Here is a 17,673-nt window from a genome sequence, read left to right as displayed (position 1 = left end):
ATCGGCAACCTGTGCGTAAGACTAGAGTGTGACAATGCACAGCTCGATTGACGAAGTGTCGCAGAGGGCGGAGAAAAAGTCCGCCCTGCAGAGAAGAGAGATATGGGCTTCTAGTAATCTAGGTAGTTTACTGTTCGCGCAGGCGCGGGCGTATGCCTGTGTATGTGTATATGTGCATGCGTGTGTGTATGTGTGTGTGCGTGTCTAGCCGCTAAGGGAGAAGTTGTCAGAAGCTCCAACCGAATAGCCGTGCTAACTACGCTTACTTGCAGAGGTGGCCGATGGTGGACGTCAGGTGTCAATTTGAGCAACTAACACGCAAGGACCTGGTGTCTTGTCAATTAGCTTGGTCCGTTGTGAGTTTGGGAGGATTCCCATGTTGTCATTGTGCCATTATACTATGTGACACATACTGACTACATCCTCGACAGACTGGGGCCGGTCTGCCAGGGATCCTTCTTCGAAAAAATAAAAATAAAATAGAAACCACCAAAGGTTCTGGAGGGTAGCTAAGGGGGTGCCCAGAATCTGAGGTGAGGGGCATTTCCGCGCTTATGGCGTCATGACCAAAGAAACCATCGTGCCGCTAGGAATCTCGCCCCGCGTTGAAATTAGCTTCGACGGACCATTCGGGGGGGGGGGGGGGGTGTCCTTCTTCCTCTTCCTTTTTGTCCCTGGTCAATCTTCAGGGACGCATGGCTAGCTCAAGCACAACGAGAAAGTACAGTCAGTCACGCTGATGGTAAGCTTGCGCAGACATTCCCATGCCCGGCGGTGGCCCTACCGCATCAAGAACAGGCCATTCTGCCCTAGACGCCACGCCAGATCGCCATCGATGCTGATATGTGGTCGCGGCGGGTGGCCGATCTCGTATGACTACCGGAGACATGTTTCTAGAAGCGGCAAACCCGCCGAGTACTCGCCTCAGAGGTCGTTAAAAAAGCGGTTTGGAGCGCCACGACGCAGGGCCTTTTGGGAATCAACAGCGGGCAAACAAGCCATGACTACCAGAGGAGGCAGGTGGTCCGTAGGGAAGCGAGTGTGGCCCAAGCAAGATGGAGTTCTATGTGCACGTGTCGGCGACCTGGGCTGTATTAAGATGACAGCGCTCGCTCGATATTAACCTCAGTATGCAATAGGCGACACTATAGTGTGCACGCATCTATGCCTGGCATCCAGAACCTTTAGTCATGTAGTCTTGTTACAAGCGTGGGGTTATGTTACCCCTCTGAGGCGACCGCACAGGTACGTGGAGTGGTAACGTATTGCGTAGGTAGGTAAGTGACGGGACAATCAGGAGCGAAGAGGGTGTCCCAACCAACCCAGATGTGGGGGTTACAATGAGTCGAGGGCAGTACGCGTAAACCGAGCATCTCGGACGTGTCGGGCGCTTCTCTACACCGAGACCAGGGCCGGCCAGCTAGAGAACGTGGTTAGTAAGTGGTGATATGATGGTTGGTATGCTGACCGTCGGATTCCCTGGCTTGGAATCGGCATCACAAGGGTTAACAGGTGAGATGGGAGGGGCGCGTATAATCGTGTGTATAGCACCGGGTGCGGCTAGTATGCCATTGATGCGATGGATGCCTATACTACCACGGATCAAAGAGGGTGATGGAAGGGAAGATCCTGGGCTGTGCCTCTGCGAGGGTGGGTGGGAATGGGCGGCCGAGTGACGAACGGGGAGCAGAGGTGGTGGTGGAGGAATGGTGGATGTGGTTGGTTGTGGACGTGGGTGGATGTGGATGAGTGCCGCTGTGTGTGATCGTGCGGTCGTGCCTGCCTCGCTTGGGTTGTACCTACGTGTATTCTGTTCGGGCAGGCGGGCGGGTGGGAATCCATGTGAAGAGTTTTTCCCTTCCCACCTTCCCTGTTCTGTTTCTTGACTCTTGCCCTGCTCCTCCTCCTCCCTCCTCTCCCCTCCCTGAGCTGACGGAAATGACCCATCTCGGGCAGGACCAGCCGCGCTTTCCCTCTGACTATCGTAATAGGTAGGCTGGTAGGTAGTTAGGTAAGTAGGTAGGTACCCGGCCTCTCGCTCCGTTCCCTTTCTCTTTTCTTTGCCCCCACAAGTCACTCCCTTTTGTTGTCGGGGACAAAGCAAGATTCCCGATTCTCGGCTAGAACACTCGTCAAGGCTAATCAAGGGTCCGACACTTCTTCCGTCTCATCCATCTCACAGCTTGATGCCAACGCAACGAGCCCGTACACGATCGCCAGTGCATGCCTAGCGGACCTCGCCGGCTGCGGCGTACAGGTATACTGCCTTAGGTACACTAGAGCTAGCCATGCCCAGCGACAGGGGAAAGCCTTGACACGAACACGGGCCGTGACATCGTTACTGGACCTCGACACATACGCCTTACCCAACTGGACTCGGATCTTATCAGATTTAGATAATCAGATCATCAGATAACTCGGGCAAAATGTTGCCCCCCCCTCCAAAAAAGAAAAAAAAAAAAAAAAAAAAGAATCTGTGAAACCCGGGCGGGACTACCACTCGTACTAGTGACCTGCCAAAAGCCGCGCTCGAAATTCCCGCAAGATAACCCACCAATGGACAACACAAACTCCGGCGGTCCATCGGCCATCTTTAATGGGCCGAGGGGCTTTGGAGAGGCGACTTCCCCCGCCGGCGTCCATGCTCCTTCTCATCGCAGGTTCCGTTTAGCAATTCAGTGTTGAGGTTTTCCCATTTGGCTGGCACAGGAGAGACCGACATCTTGTGCCGCATCTAGACGAACGCGATGGAACACCTAGCTTGTGGTACCTCGTATGGAAGGACGGCCCAAGTCTCCACAGCTGTGTGTACCCACATCACATCAGATTAGATCCATCACCACAAAAATAATTACGACTACGCATGTCCTGGATGAGGAAAAGTACCTCATTCCGCATGATGACAGGGCTCGAGCTACTGCATATGGTGTAATCACCACTCGCACGCCAAGACAAGGCTCCTCTCCTACTGCTACACTGTATATCGTACAATCAATGGGCCCATGATCGCAGACCATTAGTCTCTGGAACCGTTCAGCCGTAAGCCAACAGTACCCAATACTTCCAAAGGGTTTGAAAGCCACCCCCTCCCCTTGACATCTCCATCCCGAAGTCTTCTCGTGAAACCCTGGCCGCTCGCCTCTTCTGCAGACTGCTGCCCACTCTCGGAACAGAGTTTTGTGCGCCCAGAGTCCTCGACTCATGTTTCTTAGTCATATACCGCCTCTACATCCCGCTCTCGCTCACTTGGCACCGGGACTCGCACACATCCCGGTTCTTCCCACATTCCACCACCACCGTCCGAGTCCAAGGCGAAGCCTCCGATGTCTTGGAGCGCATTAGTAGCGCAACCGTTGCAGTCTACCTATCTCTCGGCCTTGCTTCTATCGATCTTCTAGACGTGTTCGACGGCGCAAAACAAGATGGGGTTCCCCGAGGTGAAGCTTAGTCCGGAATCCCGAGGACGATGCTATTCAAGGTTTGCATGTTGGAAAGGGAAAGAAAACATGGCATTCTAGGTAAGTACACTACACACATGATACCTGCCATCCCTCCCTCCATTTTCGTGCCTGAGGCACTCGATTTAGGTAGGTTGTCTCCATTGGACTCGTTCGACAGGGCAGGGACATGGGACCTGGGACCTGGGATGAAGTCGGAAGGAGCGAGACCGTGAGAGATTTGATCTTATCAGATCCAAAGATAACGCCGAAATCGCATCATGACCCCTCCGTCCCCTCCCCTCTCGGGCCCACCCATCGTGCTAGAAGAAGAAAAAAGTCGGTCCATCATTGAATTTTCTTCACTCTCTTCCTTGTCCTTCGCCGAACCACCCCGCCCCTCCCCCTCTTCACTTTCACACCGTCTCCCTTACTCGTCCTCTTCATCGTCTTGCATAGGTATTGAAACGTCCGATTCCTGCACCGCGACCAATTGGGAGTGGGTCTCGCTAGTCACCATCGATCTGCATCGTCTTGGAAAACCGTCGGCGAGAAGTTCTCGTAAACCGTCGGCTTTGGGCGTTTTCCTACTGTGCGTCCGCCTACAATGACCGAGCACTCTTCCCCCTTCCCCCAAGGCGCCTTCGATGGCATCGGCATATCCTATCATCTGTGGATCAAAACCGTCGGCAGTGAGCCACACGTCACACCCGGACGGCCGAACCGAGGCAACATTGGGATGAACATGCCTAGGCCTCTCGCTATGTGAGGACGGCATTCAGAGAAACTTGACAGCGGCGCGCTAAGACTGCGAACTGCACCCTGCCTCAGATGAGCATTATCTAAAAGCATGCTGCCCCGCGTTGGGAAGCCACCCGTACATCGAGTCGTATTGGCTTGTTTTCCCCTTTGAAGAGTCACTGCCCCTTCATTCAACCTTCTATGCCTCCGGTCCATCCCTCCCGTCCGCTCCACTGCTGTAGCCCGGCAAATGCAAACGACGCTCGCTGCGTCAAGCCCTGCGCACCGCCGCATGCCGCCGCTGATGCCAGACACCATGTTCTGCATGGCTCTGCTTTTCCAATGCTCATATCGCCGTTCTGCAACGGCTGGTCTGTTGACCACATTGCTGTTCTCCCCAATCAAGGAGGACGAGCTTCAGACGCCTGCCAATTATGACTGTGTGTGCGCATAACAACTCCAGCGCTTCCCATCCGGGGCCAGCCATTGGTGATAGATAATATCTCGAACACGGCCTCAGTATGCGATCCCGGTCTGTAAGAACCCGTCCGGTACCTGTACCAGTACCAAGTCCAGACCCGAACCCGAACGTGGACCCAGACCCTCTTCCAAGGGCGTCCCTTACTAGTGTAGCGAGCCCATCTCTGGAGTCAGCCTGTTGCAACTCTGTCCATGGCCCCAACCCCTGGCTGTGGAAAAGCATCCGCTGTGGATGGATGGCTTCCTGCTTTGAGCTCCTCTCCCATACACAACTGGCAAGGGGTCCTGCACAGACAGGCCTTGTCCGAAAGGATCGCAACATCGACCAAGTTGCCCCATTCGAGCAAAGAATCGGGTGTTGCAATTTGAGTACTCCGTAGTGTAGACTCTTTCAAGTACGTATAGTGTCTAGCCGCAGTAGCTCCCGGCCTCGGGGGCGTGCGACGAGTGACGAGACCACATGTACAGAGTACACTCTCTTACCCATCTGCGTCGTTCATGAGCTCCGAGGGGTCCAGTGGCCCAGCTTCGAACTGGTCGGTCGGTCAGTCGGTCGATCACGTCGACTCAATGGGACGCGAGCCACCGCATCCATTGAAGTCTGCCCGTTTTGCATATTAGCCCCCCCGATGCCCCTCCGCTGCCACTTGATTCTTCCTTCTCACGGTGCTTCTCGATTTCCTCCTACTCACACCTTTCTCCATCATCATCTCATCTCAACCGCCAATCCATACCGGTGGCTCATCCTCCTTATACCTCAAGTCCCCCCAAACGAGCGCCACTCCTCGGGAGTCGATGACGAACAGTGTGGCTTGAATCCGCCGTGGAGAGTAAGCTTCTCATAAAGTCACAAGGGTGGGAAAAAAAAGTCTGGGACATTTTGGAGCAAGGAGAAAAAAAAAGTGACAAGCGAAAACCCGCAATACCCCCGCGCTCTTTCGCACCCGCCCCCCCGCATTCACACCCGGCAGCGTCTTTTTGGAACCGTCTCAAAGACTCGCGGAACAAAGGTCGGTTGATGCTCCCACGCCCCCAAGGTCCAGAGCATCTCGAGCGGCCATGAAACTAACAACTTAAAGCGCTCGCTCCGCCCTCTCGGTTACTCTGGTATTGGCATCTCATTTGCTCGATACGCTCGTCAAATACCACTATCCCTGCCGTCCAGATTGCGACTCACATACACGCACGCACGCGCACATACTGTACGACGACCACCCGCCACCACCACCACCACCACTATCATCATAATGTCTCCTCACTGCGAGTCACCGACCGAGGCCGGTAGCGGCTTTTCCCAATTCGACGGAAACGGCTTCACAAATGGTCACGGCAACGGCGCTGTGTACCAGAATGGCAATGGCGTGAACGGTCACCACATCAGCGGCTCCAGCATCCAGAAGTCTCAGTACCTGCAGCCATGCGAACCCAGTGAAATCCACGACCTCATCTGCGTTGGCTTCGGCCCCGCCAGTTTGTCGGTTGCCGTTGCCATGCACGACTTCCAGGAGGCTGGCCGGCAGCTCTCCCCTGGCCGGCCGGCGCCCAGGGTGCTCTTCCTCGAGAAGCAGCCGCAGTTCGCATGGCACCCGGGAATGCTCCTCTCGGGCGCCCGCATGCAAATCTCCTTCATCAAGGACATGGCCTCGCTGCGCAACCCGCGCTCGCAGTTCACCTTCCTCAACTACCTCCACTGCAACAACCGCCTGGTTGAGTTCACCAACCTCGACACATTCCTGCCTGCCCGCGTCGAGTACGAGGACTACCTGCGTTGGTGCGCCCGTCACTTCGATGACGTCGTCGAGTACGGCCGCGAGGTCGTATCCGTGTCCCCGGACCCCCAGACCACCGCCGGCGCCGTCAAGACCTGGACCGTCAAGTCGCACAACATCAAGACCGGCCAGGTCAGCTCCTACCAGACTCGCAACGTCCTGATCGCAACCGGCGGGCAGCCCCGCCTCCCCAGCGTCCTCCCCGCCAAGCACCCGCGCGTCATCCACTCCTCCCAGTACGCCCAGCTGGCCCCCCAGATCCTCAACGACACCTCGAGGCCCTACAGAGTCGCCGTCATCGGCGCCGGCCAGTCCGCCGCCGAGATCTTCCGCGATGTCCAGCGCGCGTACCCCAACGCCAAGACGTGGATGGTGATGCGCTCCGAGTTCCTCAAGCCCGCCGACGACTCGCCCTTTGTCAACTCCATCTTCAACCCCTCGTATGTCGACGAGCTCTACCCCAAGTCGCAGAGCTATCGCCGCGCTCTCATCAAGGAAGCGAAGGCCACCAATTACGGCGTGGTGAGGCTGCAGCTCATCGAGGCTCTGTACGAGATGCTCTACCACCAGAAGCGCACGCTCGGCACCGACGAGCGCAAGTGGCCCCACCGTATGCTCTTCGGCCGCGACATCACCCAGGTCACCGAGAGCAAGGAGACGGACCGCCTGCAGCTCCACGTCCGCCGCCTGGAGAGCGCCTGCGACGGCACCGAAGACGGCTTCGTCGGTCAGCTCCCCGGCGACGAGGTCTTCGACGTCGACCTCGTGGTCGCCGCCACCGGCTACCAGCGCAACGCCCACATCGACATGCTCCGCGACAGCTGGGGCCTGCTGCCCGAGGTGCCGTCCGCCGCCAACGCCGGCGACCGCGGGCTCGTCGACGGCTGGGAGATTTCCGGCCCCGACGCCACCTCAGCGTCGAGGAAGCTCGAGGTCGGCCGCGACTACCGCGTACGTTACGCCCCTGGCGCCGTGGCGCCCGACGCCGGTGTTTATCTGCAGGGATGCTGTGAAGCCACCCACGGAGTGAGTGAAACCCCCCTTGCTCCCTTTTTCCTCCTCATCTTTACATACGAGGCTTTTGTGTTTTTTCCCCCCTCAGAGACATTCTGACTAACGACCCTTCGAAAAAAACAGTTGAGTGATACCCTTTTGTCTATTCTTGCCGTGAGATCGGCCGAGATTATCGACTCCATCTTTCCCGCGACGCCGAGGGCCAAGGCCGTTTCCAACTAGACTTTGACTTTCATTTTTTTACTCTCTTTTTCACGGGATTACTTGTTTCATGATTCCTCGTTGTCTTCTCATTCGAGAGAAAGTCTAAGTTTGACGGCGGTCATAAGTTCATGGTGTTTATGAGGTTGCGAAAGAGATCGGGAAGAGAGAGAAGAGGGGGAGGTCAGGAGTTGTTAGTCAAGGGAATTTTGGGACAATGGACGGCTGATGAACATCCCTCTCTCTATATGTTGGGGCATGTGTCTTTGCGCGAGTACTCTTCGAGGTTCTTTGGAAAGTTGGATTGAAAAAAGACATGGCGCGGAGTTTGCTACCTTGGTTTACTTATGAAATCTTTCACTTTGTCTTCATGGTTCTGGTTGTCGTCTTCACGGGAAAGGACGCATTCGTTTTGCGTTTTCTGTCCCAGAGGCCGTCTCTTCTTTTAGATTCATCATCCTTGTGCTTGCAGCTTGAAGTTTCTGAGTGGTTTCCTCATTTCCTGTTTCATGTTTATATGGAATAGTTAGTACTATACAGTTGCATGTCGCTGTTGTCCATCCACGTCATGAGCTCCTGATACAACGGGCCGCTCTCGTCCATGGAGTGCAGCTGAGTCGGCCCAGGTGAGAACGTTGGTTGCTCAGGCTGCCGAGAAACAGTTCTCGTGGGCGTGTTGCTGTTGCTGGCGATCGTTGCGTCGTCCGGTGGAAGACCTGGCGTTGCAGGTCCACCCGTGCGAGCTGAAGAGGCGCCCTGCCCATCTACGCGGAGGCGCTGAACCAGAGATTTGAGGTCTTGAAGAACCGTGGCACAGTCGTGCCCATAGTGGCTTCCCGTCTTGGCCTCCTCCTCGAACACGCCGATGGCGAACTTGATGTCGTCGGATTCTGTGGACGGCAAGACGAGGTTCGGGGAGAGCAGGTCCTCGAGCATGAGCACAATGGCCGCGTTGAAGACGTAGTGCAGCCCCGCCTGGAGGAGTTTGCTGGAGCCTCCTGTGAGACTCAGCAGCCAGCGCGCAATGTACAGATTCCGGTGAGCGGCCTCGGAGCACGTGCTTATACGATCCGCATGGAGCTCAGTGTCCCAGCGGCGGTCTGACTGGATGTAACGCTCGGCGAAAGCCTTCTTCACGGCGGCGAAGAAGATGGGGCGGACGACGAGGATGAGTAGCTACAGACCCCAGAAGAGGGAACCTTGGTGAGCAAGGAAAGTTATTGTTCTTTCGGGAAATCTGGGCCGAGGTTTGAGAAGGGGTGGGAGCGTGTCTGAAGATGGAGAAGGAGGGGAGGAGACATGTACACCCTAGTCTGCTTACCAAAGAACAGGGAATGGAGCGGGCAACAGAAGGGAAAGGCGATTTTACAGGAAGAAACAAGCTTACCTGGTTGTATGCCATGTGCAGGAGACAACATGCGGGATCGGTACTTGGACAGGTGGCGGACATCTGCAGGGTGGGAGGTAGCGATGAGTACCAGTTGTCGAGCAGCTGCAGTGCTCGATCGACATGTCGCGCCGCTTCCCCAGGACGGCGGTCCCAGGGGGCGACTTTGTACGTGTTGCATACAATGTGGCCCGAAATGCGGGCCAGTAGGACGTGGGCTCGAAGGCCGGCTGCAGGGGGTAGGGAACTGCAAAAGAGTTGGGCAGTCAACGTTAGATGAGCGTGTTCGTGGGCTTTTGGTCTCGCATGCGATCGTTTGGAGGTGCCTCCGTGAGGGCCGACGTAAACGGAGGGAGGATGAACTTACGGGGCATCGCATGGCAAGGGTAGGCGAATCGCATCGTCCATAATAGTAGGCGGACGGCCCATTAGACAGCTCAACCAACGGTCAAGGATGTACAGGGTCCAGAAGACGCGCTTGCCTCGCTCGTCAACCCAGCCGCGGTGGGCACCGTGCATGATGGAGATGTGCATGGCGTTGCTAACGTACATGTAGGCGGCGTCGCGGCGGTTCATCTCGATAAGGTAGAAGCCCATAAGAGCGAGCACGGCGACATCGCTGATGGTATACTGGGTGATGTCGAGGGGATTGCCTAGGAGCATCCGAGCACGGGCAAAGTAGTCCTGGCCCAAGTCCCTCGGAATTGGCACCGAGGTCGCGGTAGTACTGGCCTGGCATGCGACGGCAAAGGCTACATGGTAAAAGGCCAAGTGACGGAACCTATGGCAAATGGCCTGGTGAGGGGTCTCGGGCGGCAACGAGACAGATTTCGGGTCGACGGGCACGCAATTGAGATCACCCCACCAGTAGATGCCGCCGCACGGGAAAAGGCCGCTGCCGTCCTGGATAAAGTATCGGAGTTCGGAGAGCATGGCCGACATGTCGGCTCGGGACGGAAGGACAAGGGGGTCCGCATTTGACTCGACCTCGATTGGGCGAGAGTCGTATGTCTGATAACGTCCGAGGGAGGCTAGGAAGGCCGAGCCATTGTTCGGTGTGGGAGACAGCCACGGCTTGTTAAAGGCCAGCGGTGATATGGTTGTCATGAACTCTTTCAGGTGGTCGAGGAAGGTGGCGCCAGACGTCTCGCCGAGAAAGCGGGCCCTTCCATCTTGGTCCTCTAGCTGACGACCTTCGGCCGCCTCGGCCTCGGTGTCGTAGAAAGGATTTTCGTTGAAGTCGTCTTTGCGAAAAGGCGTTGCATGCTGCTGTTGCTGCTGCTGCTGAGGCGGAGTGAATGACGAGTTGGAGCCAGCGCGAGAACCGCCAAGATCAGCATCATGCTGCAGCAGCTGCCGTCTGGCCGCGTCGTCAGGCACGGCAGCCTGCAGGGCGCGTTCAGTGGACTCGAGCTTCCTCCGCAGGTCATCCAGCTCATTTCGGGAGATGGAGATCTTCTCGATGACGGTAGGGTACTGGCAGTCTCGTGAAGAGCTGCGACACTGGCGGCAGGGTCTCTCCCCAGAACACTTGATTCGGCGAACGTTGCAGCTGTTGCATCTATGGAAAAGGTTCGTAAATGAGTTTCGATGAGCCAGAGAGAAGTCATAGGTGCTATATATGTTTCTTGATGGTGGGGGGGGAATGAGAGGACCTGAGGTGGGAAACAAAGCCAAAGAAACGGGCGCACGCAAAAAGATCGTTGAGAATGGATCTGTGAGCGGGGCTATGGAAGTATGGTGGTGCGACGGGAGAGCAAAGGGAGGTCCGAAGCAACTTACGCTGTGGCGACGCGCTTTCTCTGGTCGGGCGCTACCTTGTGTCGTCGCGGGTTGACAGGCAGACGTGATGCACGGTTTGTATTTTCCGTCTGGTCTGGCTGCTGCTGCTGCATCCTGGTGCTGCGGGATAGTGAGACTGCATGTCACCGCTTCGCCGAGCCGTCGTGCACGGGGTCGAGTACGGAGACGGACGTGAGGATGCTTGAGGCTCTGTCTTCGGGATTGACGTGAAGTGAACGGAGGGCGTATTCGTAGGTTTGTGTCTACCTCTTTTCTACCGTCGTCGTCGCCGTTGTCGCGGTCGATGGCGAGCGGATACTGGGTGGCCTTGCCCTGCTGCTGGGTCGACTGCAACGGCTATGTTGGCGGTTGGTGTCAGTTTGTTTGCCGCACCCCGGTGACCGGTAGCTGTTGGATAGCCGTGTCCGGTTTTTGGGGGGGGATTGGGGTAAGGCGACTGACGAGTCAGTTAGTCAGGAGGAGGCGGGAAGTCGAAGCTACAACAAAGGTGTGCGTGTGTGAGTGGCTTTTGAGGTGAGACTTGGTCAAGCTAGTGTTTAATGAGACGAAGTATTCGTAGGTATCGCCGTCGGCCTGCTCGAGTCTCGCGTCGTGCGCCGGCGGGCGGTGGGGTCTGGATCTGAATACAAATCCGAATCCGAGAGAACGTGGATGTGTTGTCGAACGTTAGATTAACCAGCTTGTGGAAAAGAATCCCGGGGACAGAAGGCGTTGACACGGGCAAGACGTGGAGAACGGGGAATTTGGGGACGATAGAGAAACAAAAAACAAAAAAAAAACCGTTGATTGACGCAAAGAAAGGGTCCAAGAAGGGAAGGAAGTGAGAAACGCCCTCCTTCCATGGCTAGCGGGATGGGAGGGGTGTGATTTTTGCTGCTGACCGGAAGCAGCTCCGTGTTAGTTGTTTGAGTGCGTCGCAACGCAGTTTCCCTAACGCAGAGCTCTCCCCTCCCCTGTCCACCACTGGGCCCGGGTGGGGGGGGGGCAGGGGGGCAAGAAGGCAGGCACCCCCAAGGTACCTAATTTACCTAGGTAGTAAAGTGGTAAGGTATCGGTACCTACCCTACACTTACCTGCCTTAGGTTCAATTCGGGGGAGGGGAAGAAGGTATGACTTACCTGCACTGCTGGTAGATACAGACTACTCCGCCTGTCAGAATATGTAGTCATAAACTACCTACTTCTTAGGTAGATAGCGTAGAACCATTACAAGGTACTCCGTAGTAGGTAGGTAAAGGGGGAAAGGATAGCCAGACATCATTGTAATCACGTGACTTTCGACGCAAGCCACACTTTAGTTGGTGCAGCAAGCGTTGGTACAATGTTTTCGGCTCCCCCCAGCGCGGCTTCGGGGTCAGCCGATCATTGATTCGGGCCCTTGGCGGGCCCCTGTTAGCCCGTGTGTGCCCAACCTAAACCACGCAACTAACAGCCAAGATGTGTGCGCAAAGGCAACGTACCCTGCCTGCTTCGAAGGCGAAGGGCCGGAATAACTGTACAATACTAGCTAGTGCGCATCAGTAACATGCACGGAGAACTAGGGTCCTGGGGAGGCTCCTCCTCACCGAGCTCACCCGAACCATTCACGTTGTCGAGAATAGGAGGGGTACGGTGCAAACAGAGACCCTATTCCCGGCCCCCAGGGAAACGGAACGAAATCTCCTCTACACAGCATGGAAGAACTCCACCGACACCCCGTCTTAAGTTGCCTTTTGGGTTGATTCTTCGCTTTATTTCTCGGCTCACAGCTGGCATTGTGGTGGGTGGTAATAGTAATGTAGCCTGCCTGCTTGGCTATCACGTTCTTCTCTCTCACCTCCCTGAGGCTCCCTCCCTAAGCCTCTCTCCCTCAATTGAACATGCTCAATTGAATGTGCTCATTTCTCATCATCTCGCCTCTCACTAGCTGAGCCCCATCCATCCCTTGCAGGATCACCGCCGTTACACTCTTCAATCACGAATCGTCGATCGCGCCCTACCAGCCGTCTTGTCGGTTTCCCGCCGTTTCTGTTCCCAGAACTCATCGACTAAGCAATGCACATGGAAGAACTGAGACACGTTCCGTCTCTGGCTCGCCTTTGCTTCCTCATCCCTACATTCCCGCCACCTCTTGTGCCAACCACGGTGGCATTCCGTGCCTTCTTGGCACCGTGACAAACATAATCTGGATCATGGCTAGATGCGGCTTAAAGATATTCGCTACATCGTCTATCCTACCCTACCTTACCCATGGATTGCAAACAGTCGTCCATCACTTACTACCTATGAGCATCCATCACTTAAACCACTCACAGGCTGACGAAGCGAAAGAGCGTGTCCCTGCCGCTCTGCGCCGTCAAGGGGCAGCCAAATGCCTGTCCCTGCTCCTCCGTTTTCCCAGCCGTGCGGCTGCCGAACGGCCATCCTGTGGCCCCTTCTGAACGCCACCCCGGAGAGGGGTTGACCCTGTGATTCGTGCATCGCCCTCCCGAGGCCCGTATCGGACGCGATCTTCTTGCACTCTGTCTGTCTCCAGTATGGCGTGCGTCGTACAAACCTGGTTGTTTCATCGTCTAACCATTTCCGTCTGTTGGCATACGAGAGATATGCTCCAGGGAGGCGGGTCACGTGATTTTCACGTGACACACCGCCACCCCGGCAGTATCCACCCTTTCCCTACAACAAGGGTATGCCACCAGTGGGTGCCAGAAGTCTAGATACAACAAGCAACAACTACACCACGATCCTACCACATATGTATGTGTGACCTCGGGATATCCCTTTGAGTGATAACCAACACCGTCAATGCCGCACATGCACCTTTTCTGACAGGTTCATGCCAGGCGCGAACAGTCCAGAAAGCCATTCGAGAGGTGCTCTGCCACCTGATCAACGACATCATCCGGGGTTTCCATACCGCACCTTGGATCGAACGGACTTGGCAAGTTTAGCCATCTGTGGATTTAATGGTCTACAACGAGGCCCAGAAACCGGTTTGCTGCTTGATGGCGAGTCTTGGGACGAACATCCCTGACTCGCAACGTTGTGAAATGGCCGGGCTGCAAAAGAGCATAAGCTGTTTGATTCACTGAAGCTACCGCAAGATGTCATTCCTACTTCTCCTGGTCCTCATTGTCATCTTCCTCTTCGCTCTCCACCTTCTGACCATAGATAATGCAGTACTTCATATGAGTGTGGAAAGTCCCGCAAAATAGCTGCAAGGTGCAAGCCTCAAGGCCATCCAGCAGTTACATGAGATTTATCATCCCAATCTCCTATAATAAGGTCCTTAGCCCAGTGTCTGATAGGATTTTCATAGTGCTTGTGGGTAATGCTTTGACAGCCGGCTCCTTTACCCTAGTTGCATAACTTAGGTTGAACTCACGGCCAACCTCGTCAGAAACCCCGGTTGCCACTTTAATCCATCTCATCATCTCTGGTCATCTTTCAATGTCCCGTCGTCTCTGTCAAACAAGACTTAATAATCTTGAAACACAGCCCAGCCATCCATTGTTGTTCAAGTTTGTGGAGAATTTACGCATAAACTCAAGCCAGTTGATAATCAAGCAAGCATATACCTTGTGAAAATTAAGTTGACAACTCTTACTTCTAAGTTTTCGGCGCTATTGATCTCAAGCTTGACGTTTATTGGAACGAAATTGGGCTGGATAGCGCTTAAGCCGATGCCAAAAACTCCAGCATTATGGAACTTATCACTTGTTTCAGTTACCTAAATGCCTGTACCAGTGCCAACATTCACAATACGATGGATTTTGCCTTTTTCAGCAGGAGCCAGAAAGATCTTGTGGATGGCCTTGGCTATCAAAGAATAGTAGAAGTCAAGCCTGTCCATTTCTCTCTCGTCATCGGGAAACTGGTATGAACCGTTTCGGCAGGCATGGCGTCGGCGACCATACTCATCTGGGTACTCGATAACGATCGATATCAAAGACGCCGAGTAAGATAAGATTCTGTAATCTATCATGGAAGCATCAGTTGGCAGCTGCTTGTCGCCAACCCTGGTCGTAGTGGTGGAGGTAGGGCCTCCAGTGAGAGCACTCGATGTATCGATCGTGTTTGACGGCAGCGTGGGGAGGTTGGTCGCGGGACTTGTAATGGTTTCAGACATGATGATGGATGTGAGCTGGAGAACAACGGGAGTTGGATCTTAACGAGATGGTTTCTGAGCAAAAAGCTTTCAAGAGGATGCGTCCAGAGACTAGGTCGTAGTGCTACAGCCTACAGCTTGTTTTTGACGATCAGGCAGCTTCCGATTTGCATCAACCCCCCATCTTGGCGACCCATTCATTTTCGGCATCGTTGGTGCTGTGCTAGGTAACGGGAGCTCCGAGTAACGACTCATAGGACATACTGCCTGGTGACCGGTTTGAATAAGCCGTTCGTTAGAACGGAGCCCTGTTGTATCGCCGGGGCTAACCAGAGAGGCTGGTTTAAGAGAACATAGATGAAATATCGTCTTTACGATGCCGATTCCAAGTGCGAGAATCCGATGGCTGCACGAGCAGCCAAGCATAATAATTAAACCTCGTCACGCAACTCGTCGCGGGGAAGCGTAATGGCAAGAATGTCTGTATCCGTTGCAGACCATGTACTCGTCGGTATCAGATGTTATCTTGCTGCCACTCTATTCAAGCCAGGGCATGGCTAGATCTGTCGAGTGCTAATCAGCAAGCCACCCTCGGACTGGCCTCGATATTAACGAGCGGGATATTGGTTAAGAAGTTAAGCTGGATTGATGGTCAATAATGTAAGCAGTATCAACCCATTCAAGCTGTTATAAAAAAGTTGATGAGGTCAATCGTAACCGCTAGGACATCTCAGCTACGAGGTAGCTTGAGATGTGCATTTGTTTCATACCCCCTCTCCATGAGATCGCGGAGCTCTCAGTGGACCGGGTATAGTACTGCCCGGTCTTTACTTTCGCGCACTCTATTTAAGCACTGATAGATGTGTGTCAGAATGAGATGGCAGTTTTGGAGGAATCAAGTCGCAGAGTCCGACCGCACTGCCAGCTGCTGTCAGCTGTGAGACATCTTTCCATCCACCTCGGGTCTCTACTCATCATGATCTCATTCTCGGCCGAATCCACTTTCCAGGGAAACACGCGACGACCAGGTGTCATCCTCGCGAGACCATTTGCATTGAAGATACTTAATATCGAAGCCTAGTCCAGGCCTAATGGATTCAACTGCCAAGACAATGACCCATCGCGCAGTTGTTTCGTCCTTTATCTTCAAGTTCCCGCCCAACCGAGGGCCGCAAGTCGCCCTGTTCCGACGAAGCGGCAATTTGCGGACTTATCCGTGAGCCCAGACCCCGACCTCAAGACGATCTGACATCGAACGATTCGCATGGGCTCTGTTGGTGGCTAACTTATGTCTTTAAGGAATCGCCTTGCGCCGGTGTCAGGCAGCATAGAGAAGGATGACCCGTCACCCCTCGATGCTGCCTGGCGGGAGATCCGTGAAGAGACGACGCTTACGCCAGAAACTCTGACGCTGCTCCGCCAAGGAAAGGATTACCACTTTGCTGACGAGAAGATCGGCCGCGAATGGACTATCCACCCCTTTGCTTTCCGTCTCAAGTCCCATGAGGACGAGTCGCGCATCAAGATTGACTGGGAGCATCAGGGATTTCAGTGGTTTGACCCCCACGAGGTCCGCGATGTTGATGAATTTGGTGGCGTGCCGCGGCTGGCTGAGAGCCTAAGACGTATTTGGTTCGAGATCGAGCTTGGTGAGAACAGAGCAAAGGTCTTGAGCGAGGGATTGCTCGCGTTGCAGAAAGATCACGAGAGCGGGGCACGGCAGCTGGCGGGAAAGGCGCTTGATGTTCTCCTGTCGGTGATCTCCGAGAAGTCTAGCATCGAGACCGATGGCTCTCTGGAAAAGTGGTGGCGGAACACTCGACTTGCGGCCTGGCATCTTTGGAAGAACGGACGGGAGAGCATGGGCGCTGCGATCTTCAACAACATCGTACGATCCCTGACCATCGTCGAAAAGGAAGTACAGCAAGTCAAGGACGACAGGGTGACACCTGAGTTTCTGGACAAAGTCATGCACAAATTACGTGACTTTACGGCATTGAGAGACACCTCGGTGGAAGGAATTTGGAAGTCTTTTGAGGCTTTCCTCAGAGAGAAGCACGGTTCCGGTCGGCCGGTCCGGGTCCTCACCCTGTCATCAAGCTCGACCATTCTTGAGTGTCTTCAGAGAGCGATCGCAGGGTTCGACTCTGAATTTGACATTAGAGTACTAGAGTCGCGGCCCCTTTTTGAGGGTGTGTCAATGGCATCTCGCCTTGTCAACTCTCTGCGTGAGTCAGGGCAGAGAGAGAAGAAAGTAGAGATCGCCATTTACACTGATGCCGCCGCAGCGCTCGCGAGCAAGGACGTGGATCTGGTCCTGGTTGGCGCCGACATCATCCAAGAGGATGGATCAACGAGTAACAAGACGGGCTCGCTGCCAGCAGTCCTCTCGGCCAAGCACTGTTCTCCTCATGTCAAGGTCTTGGTCCTAGCCGAGAACGAGAAGATCCTGCCATACGGGCCGCCTGGGTTTGAAGAGAACGATATTGAGGAGGTAACGGTGTCCTGGAAGCACAACAGCGCCCTGAAAGAAGCCGCCATGAATTTCTCGAGCAGCGCACAAAGTACGAACCCAGACGCAATGGGGATGAAGATGAGTGTCAGGAACGTCTACTTCGAATGGGTGCCTACGAATCTTATCGATGGATATATGCTTGAGGACGGCCAGAAGAGCGCGAAGGATATATCAAACCTTGCAGGCCGAATTCGGCGTGAGGCGGATGCCTTCTTCTCCGATGTCTAACCCCAACACCTT

General features: G+C 54.8%; 5 protein-coding genes across 5 annotated transcripts; 3 read left to right on the top strand and 2 right to left on the bottom strand.

Annotated features, from left to right (window-relative positions):
• Positions 1-4,044: 4,044 nt before the first annotated feature.
• On the top strand, positions 4,045-4,206 carry GLRG_06541 (uncharacterized protein; the record flags this gene model as incomplete). The annotated part of the gene is made up of 1 exon (XM_008097226.1): positions 4,045-4,206. One exon carries the CDS (start codon positions 4,045-4,047, stop codon positions 4,204-4,206), a length of 162 nt encoding a protein of 53 aa, XP_008095417.1.
• A 1,699-nt stretch (positions 4,207-5,905) lies between these two features.
• On the top strand, positions 5,906-7,663 carry GLRG_06540 (L-ornithine 5-monooxygenase; the record flags this gene model as incomplete). The annotated part of the gene is made up of 2 exons (XM_008097225.1): positions 5,906-7,453; positions 7,565-7,663. The coding sequence occupies 2 exons, from the start codon at positions 5,906-5,908 to the stop codon at positions 7,661-7,663; spliced, it is 1,647 nt and encodes a 548-aa protein (XP_008095416.1).
• A 492-nt stretch (positions 7,664-8,155) lies between these two features.
• On the bottom strand, positions 8,156-10,924 carry GLRG_06539 (fungal specific transcription factor domain-containing protein; the record flags this gene model as incomplete). Its single annotated transcript, XM_008097224.1, has 4 exons — positions 8,156-8,818; positions 9,030-9,276; positions 9,397-10,590; positions 10,812-10,924. 4 exons carry the CDS (start codon positions 10,922-10,924, stop codon positions 8,156-8,158), a joined length of 2,217 nt encoding a protein of 738 aa, XP_008095415.1.
• A 3,353-nt stretch (positions 10,925-14,277) lies between these two features.
• Positions 14,278-14,939, bottom strand: GLRG_06538 (UMTA methyltransferase; the record flags this gene model as incomplete). The annotated part of the gene is made up of 3 exons (XM_008097223.1): positions 14,278-14,388; positions 14,418-14,540; positions 14,571-14,939. The coding sequence occupies 3 exons, from the start codon at positions 14,937-14,939 to the stop codon at positions 14,278-14,280; spliced, it is 603 nt and encodes a 200-aa protein (XP_008095414.1).
• Positions 14,940-16,030: 1,091 nt separating this feature from the next.
• Positions 16,031-17,661, top strand: GLRG_06537 (NUDIX domain-containing protein; the record flags this gene model as incomplete). Its single annotated transcript, XM_008097222.1, has 2 exons — positions 16,031-16,134; positions 16,218-17,661. The coding sequence occupies 2 exons, from the start codon at positions 16,031-16,033 to the stop codon at positions 17,659-17,661; spliced, it is 1,548 nt and encodes a 515-aa protein (XP_008095413.1).
• Between the last annotated feature and the right edge of the window lie 12 nt (positions 17,662-17,673).

This window comes from Colletotrichum graminicola (genome assembly GCF_000149035.1).
Source record: "Colletotrichum graminicola M1.001 genomic scaffold supercont1.25, whole genome shotgun sequence".
Taxonomy (NCBI): domain Eukaryota; kingdom Fungi; phylum Ascomycota; class Sordariomycetes; order Glomerellales; family Glomerellaceae; genus Colletotrichum; species Colletotrichum graminicola.
Note: the sequence above shows the minus strand (reverse complement) of the source record. Positions and strands in the feature narration are given on the sequence as shown.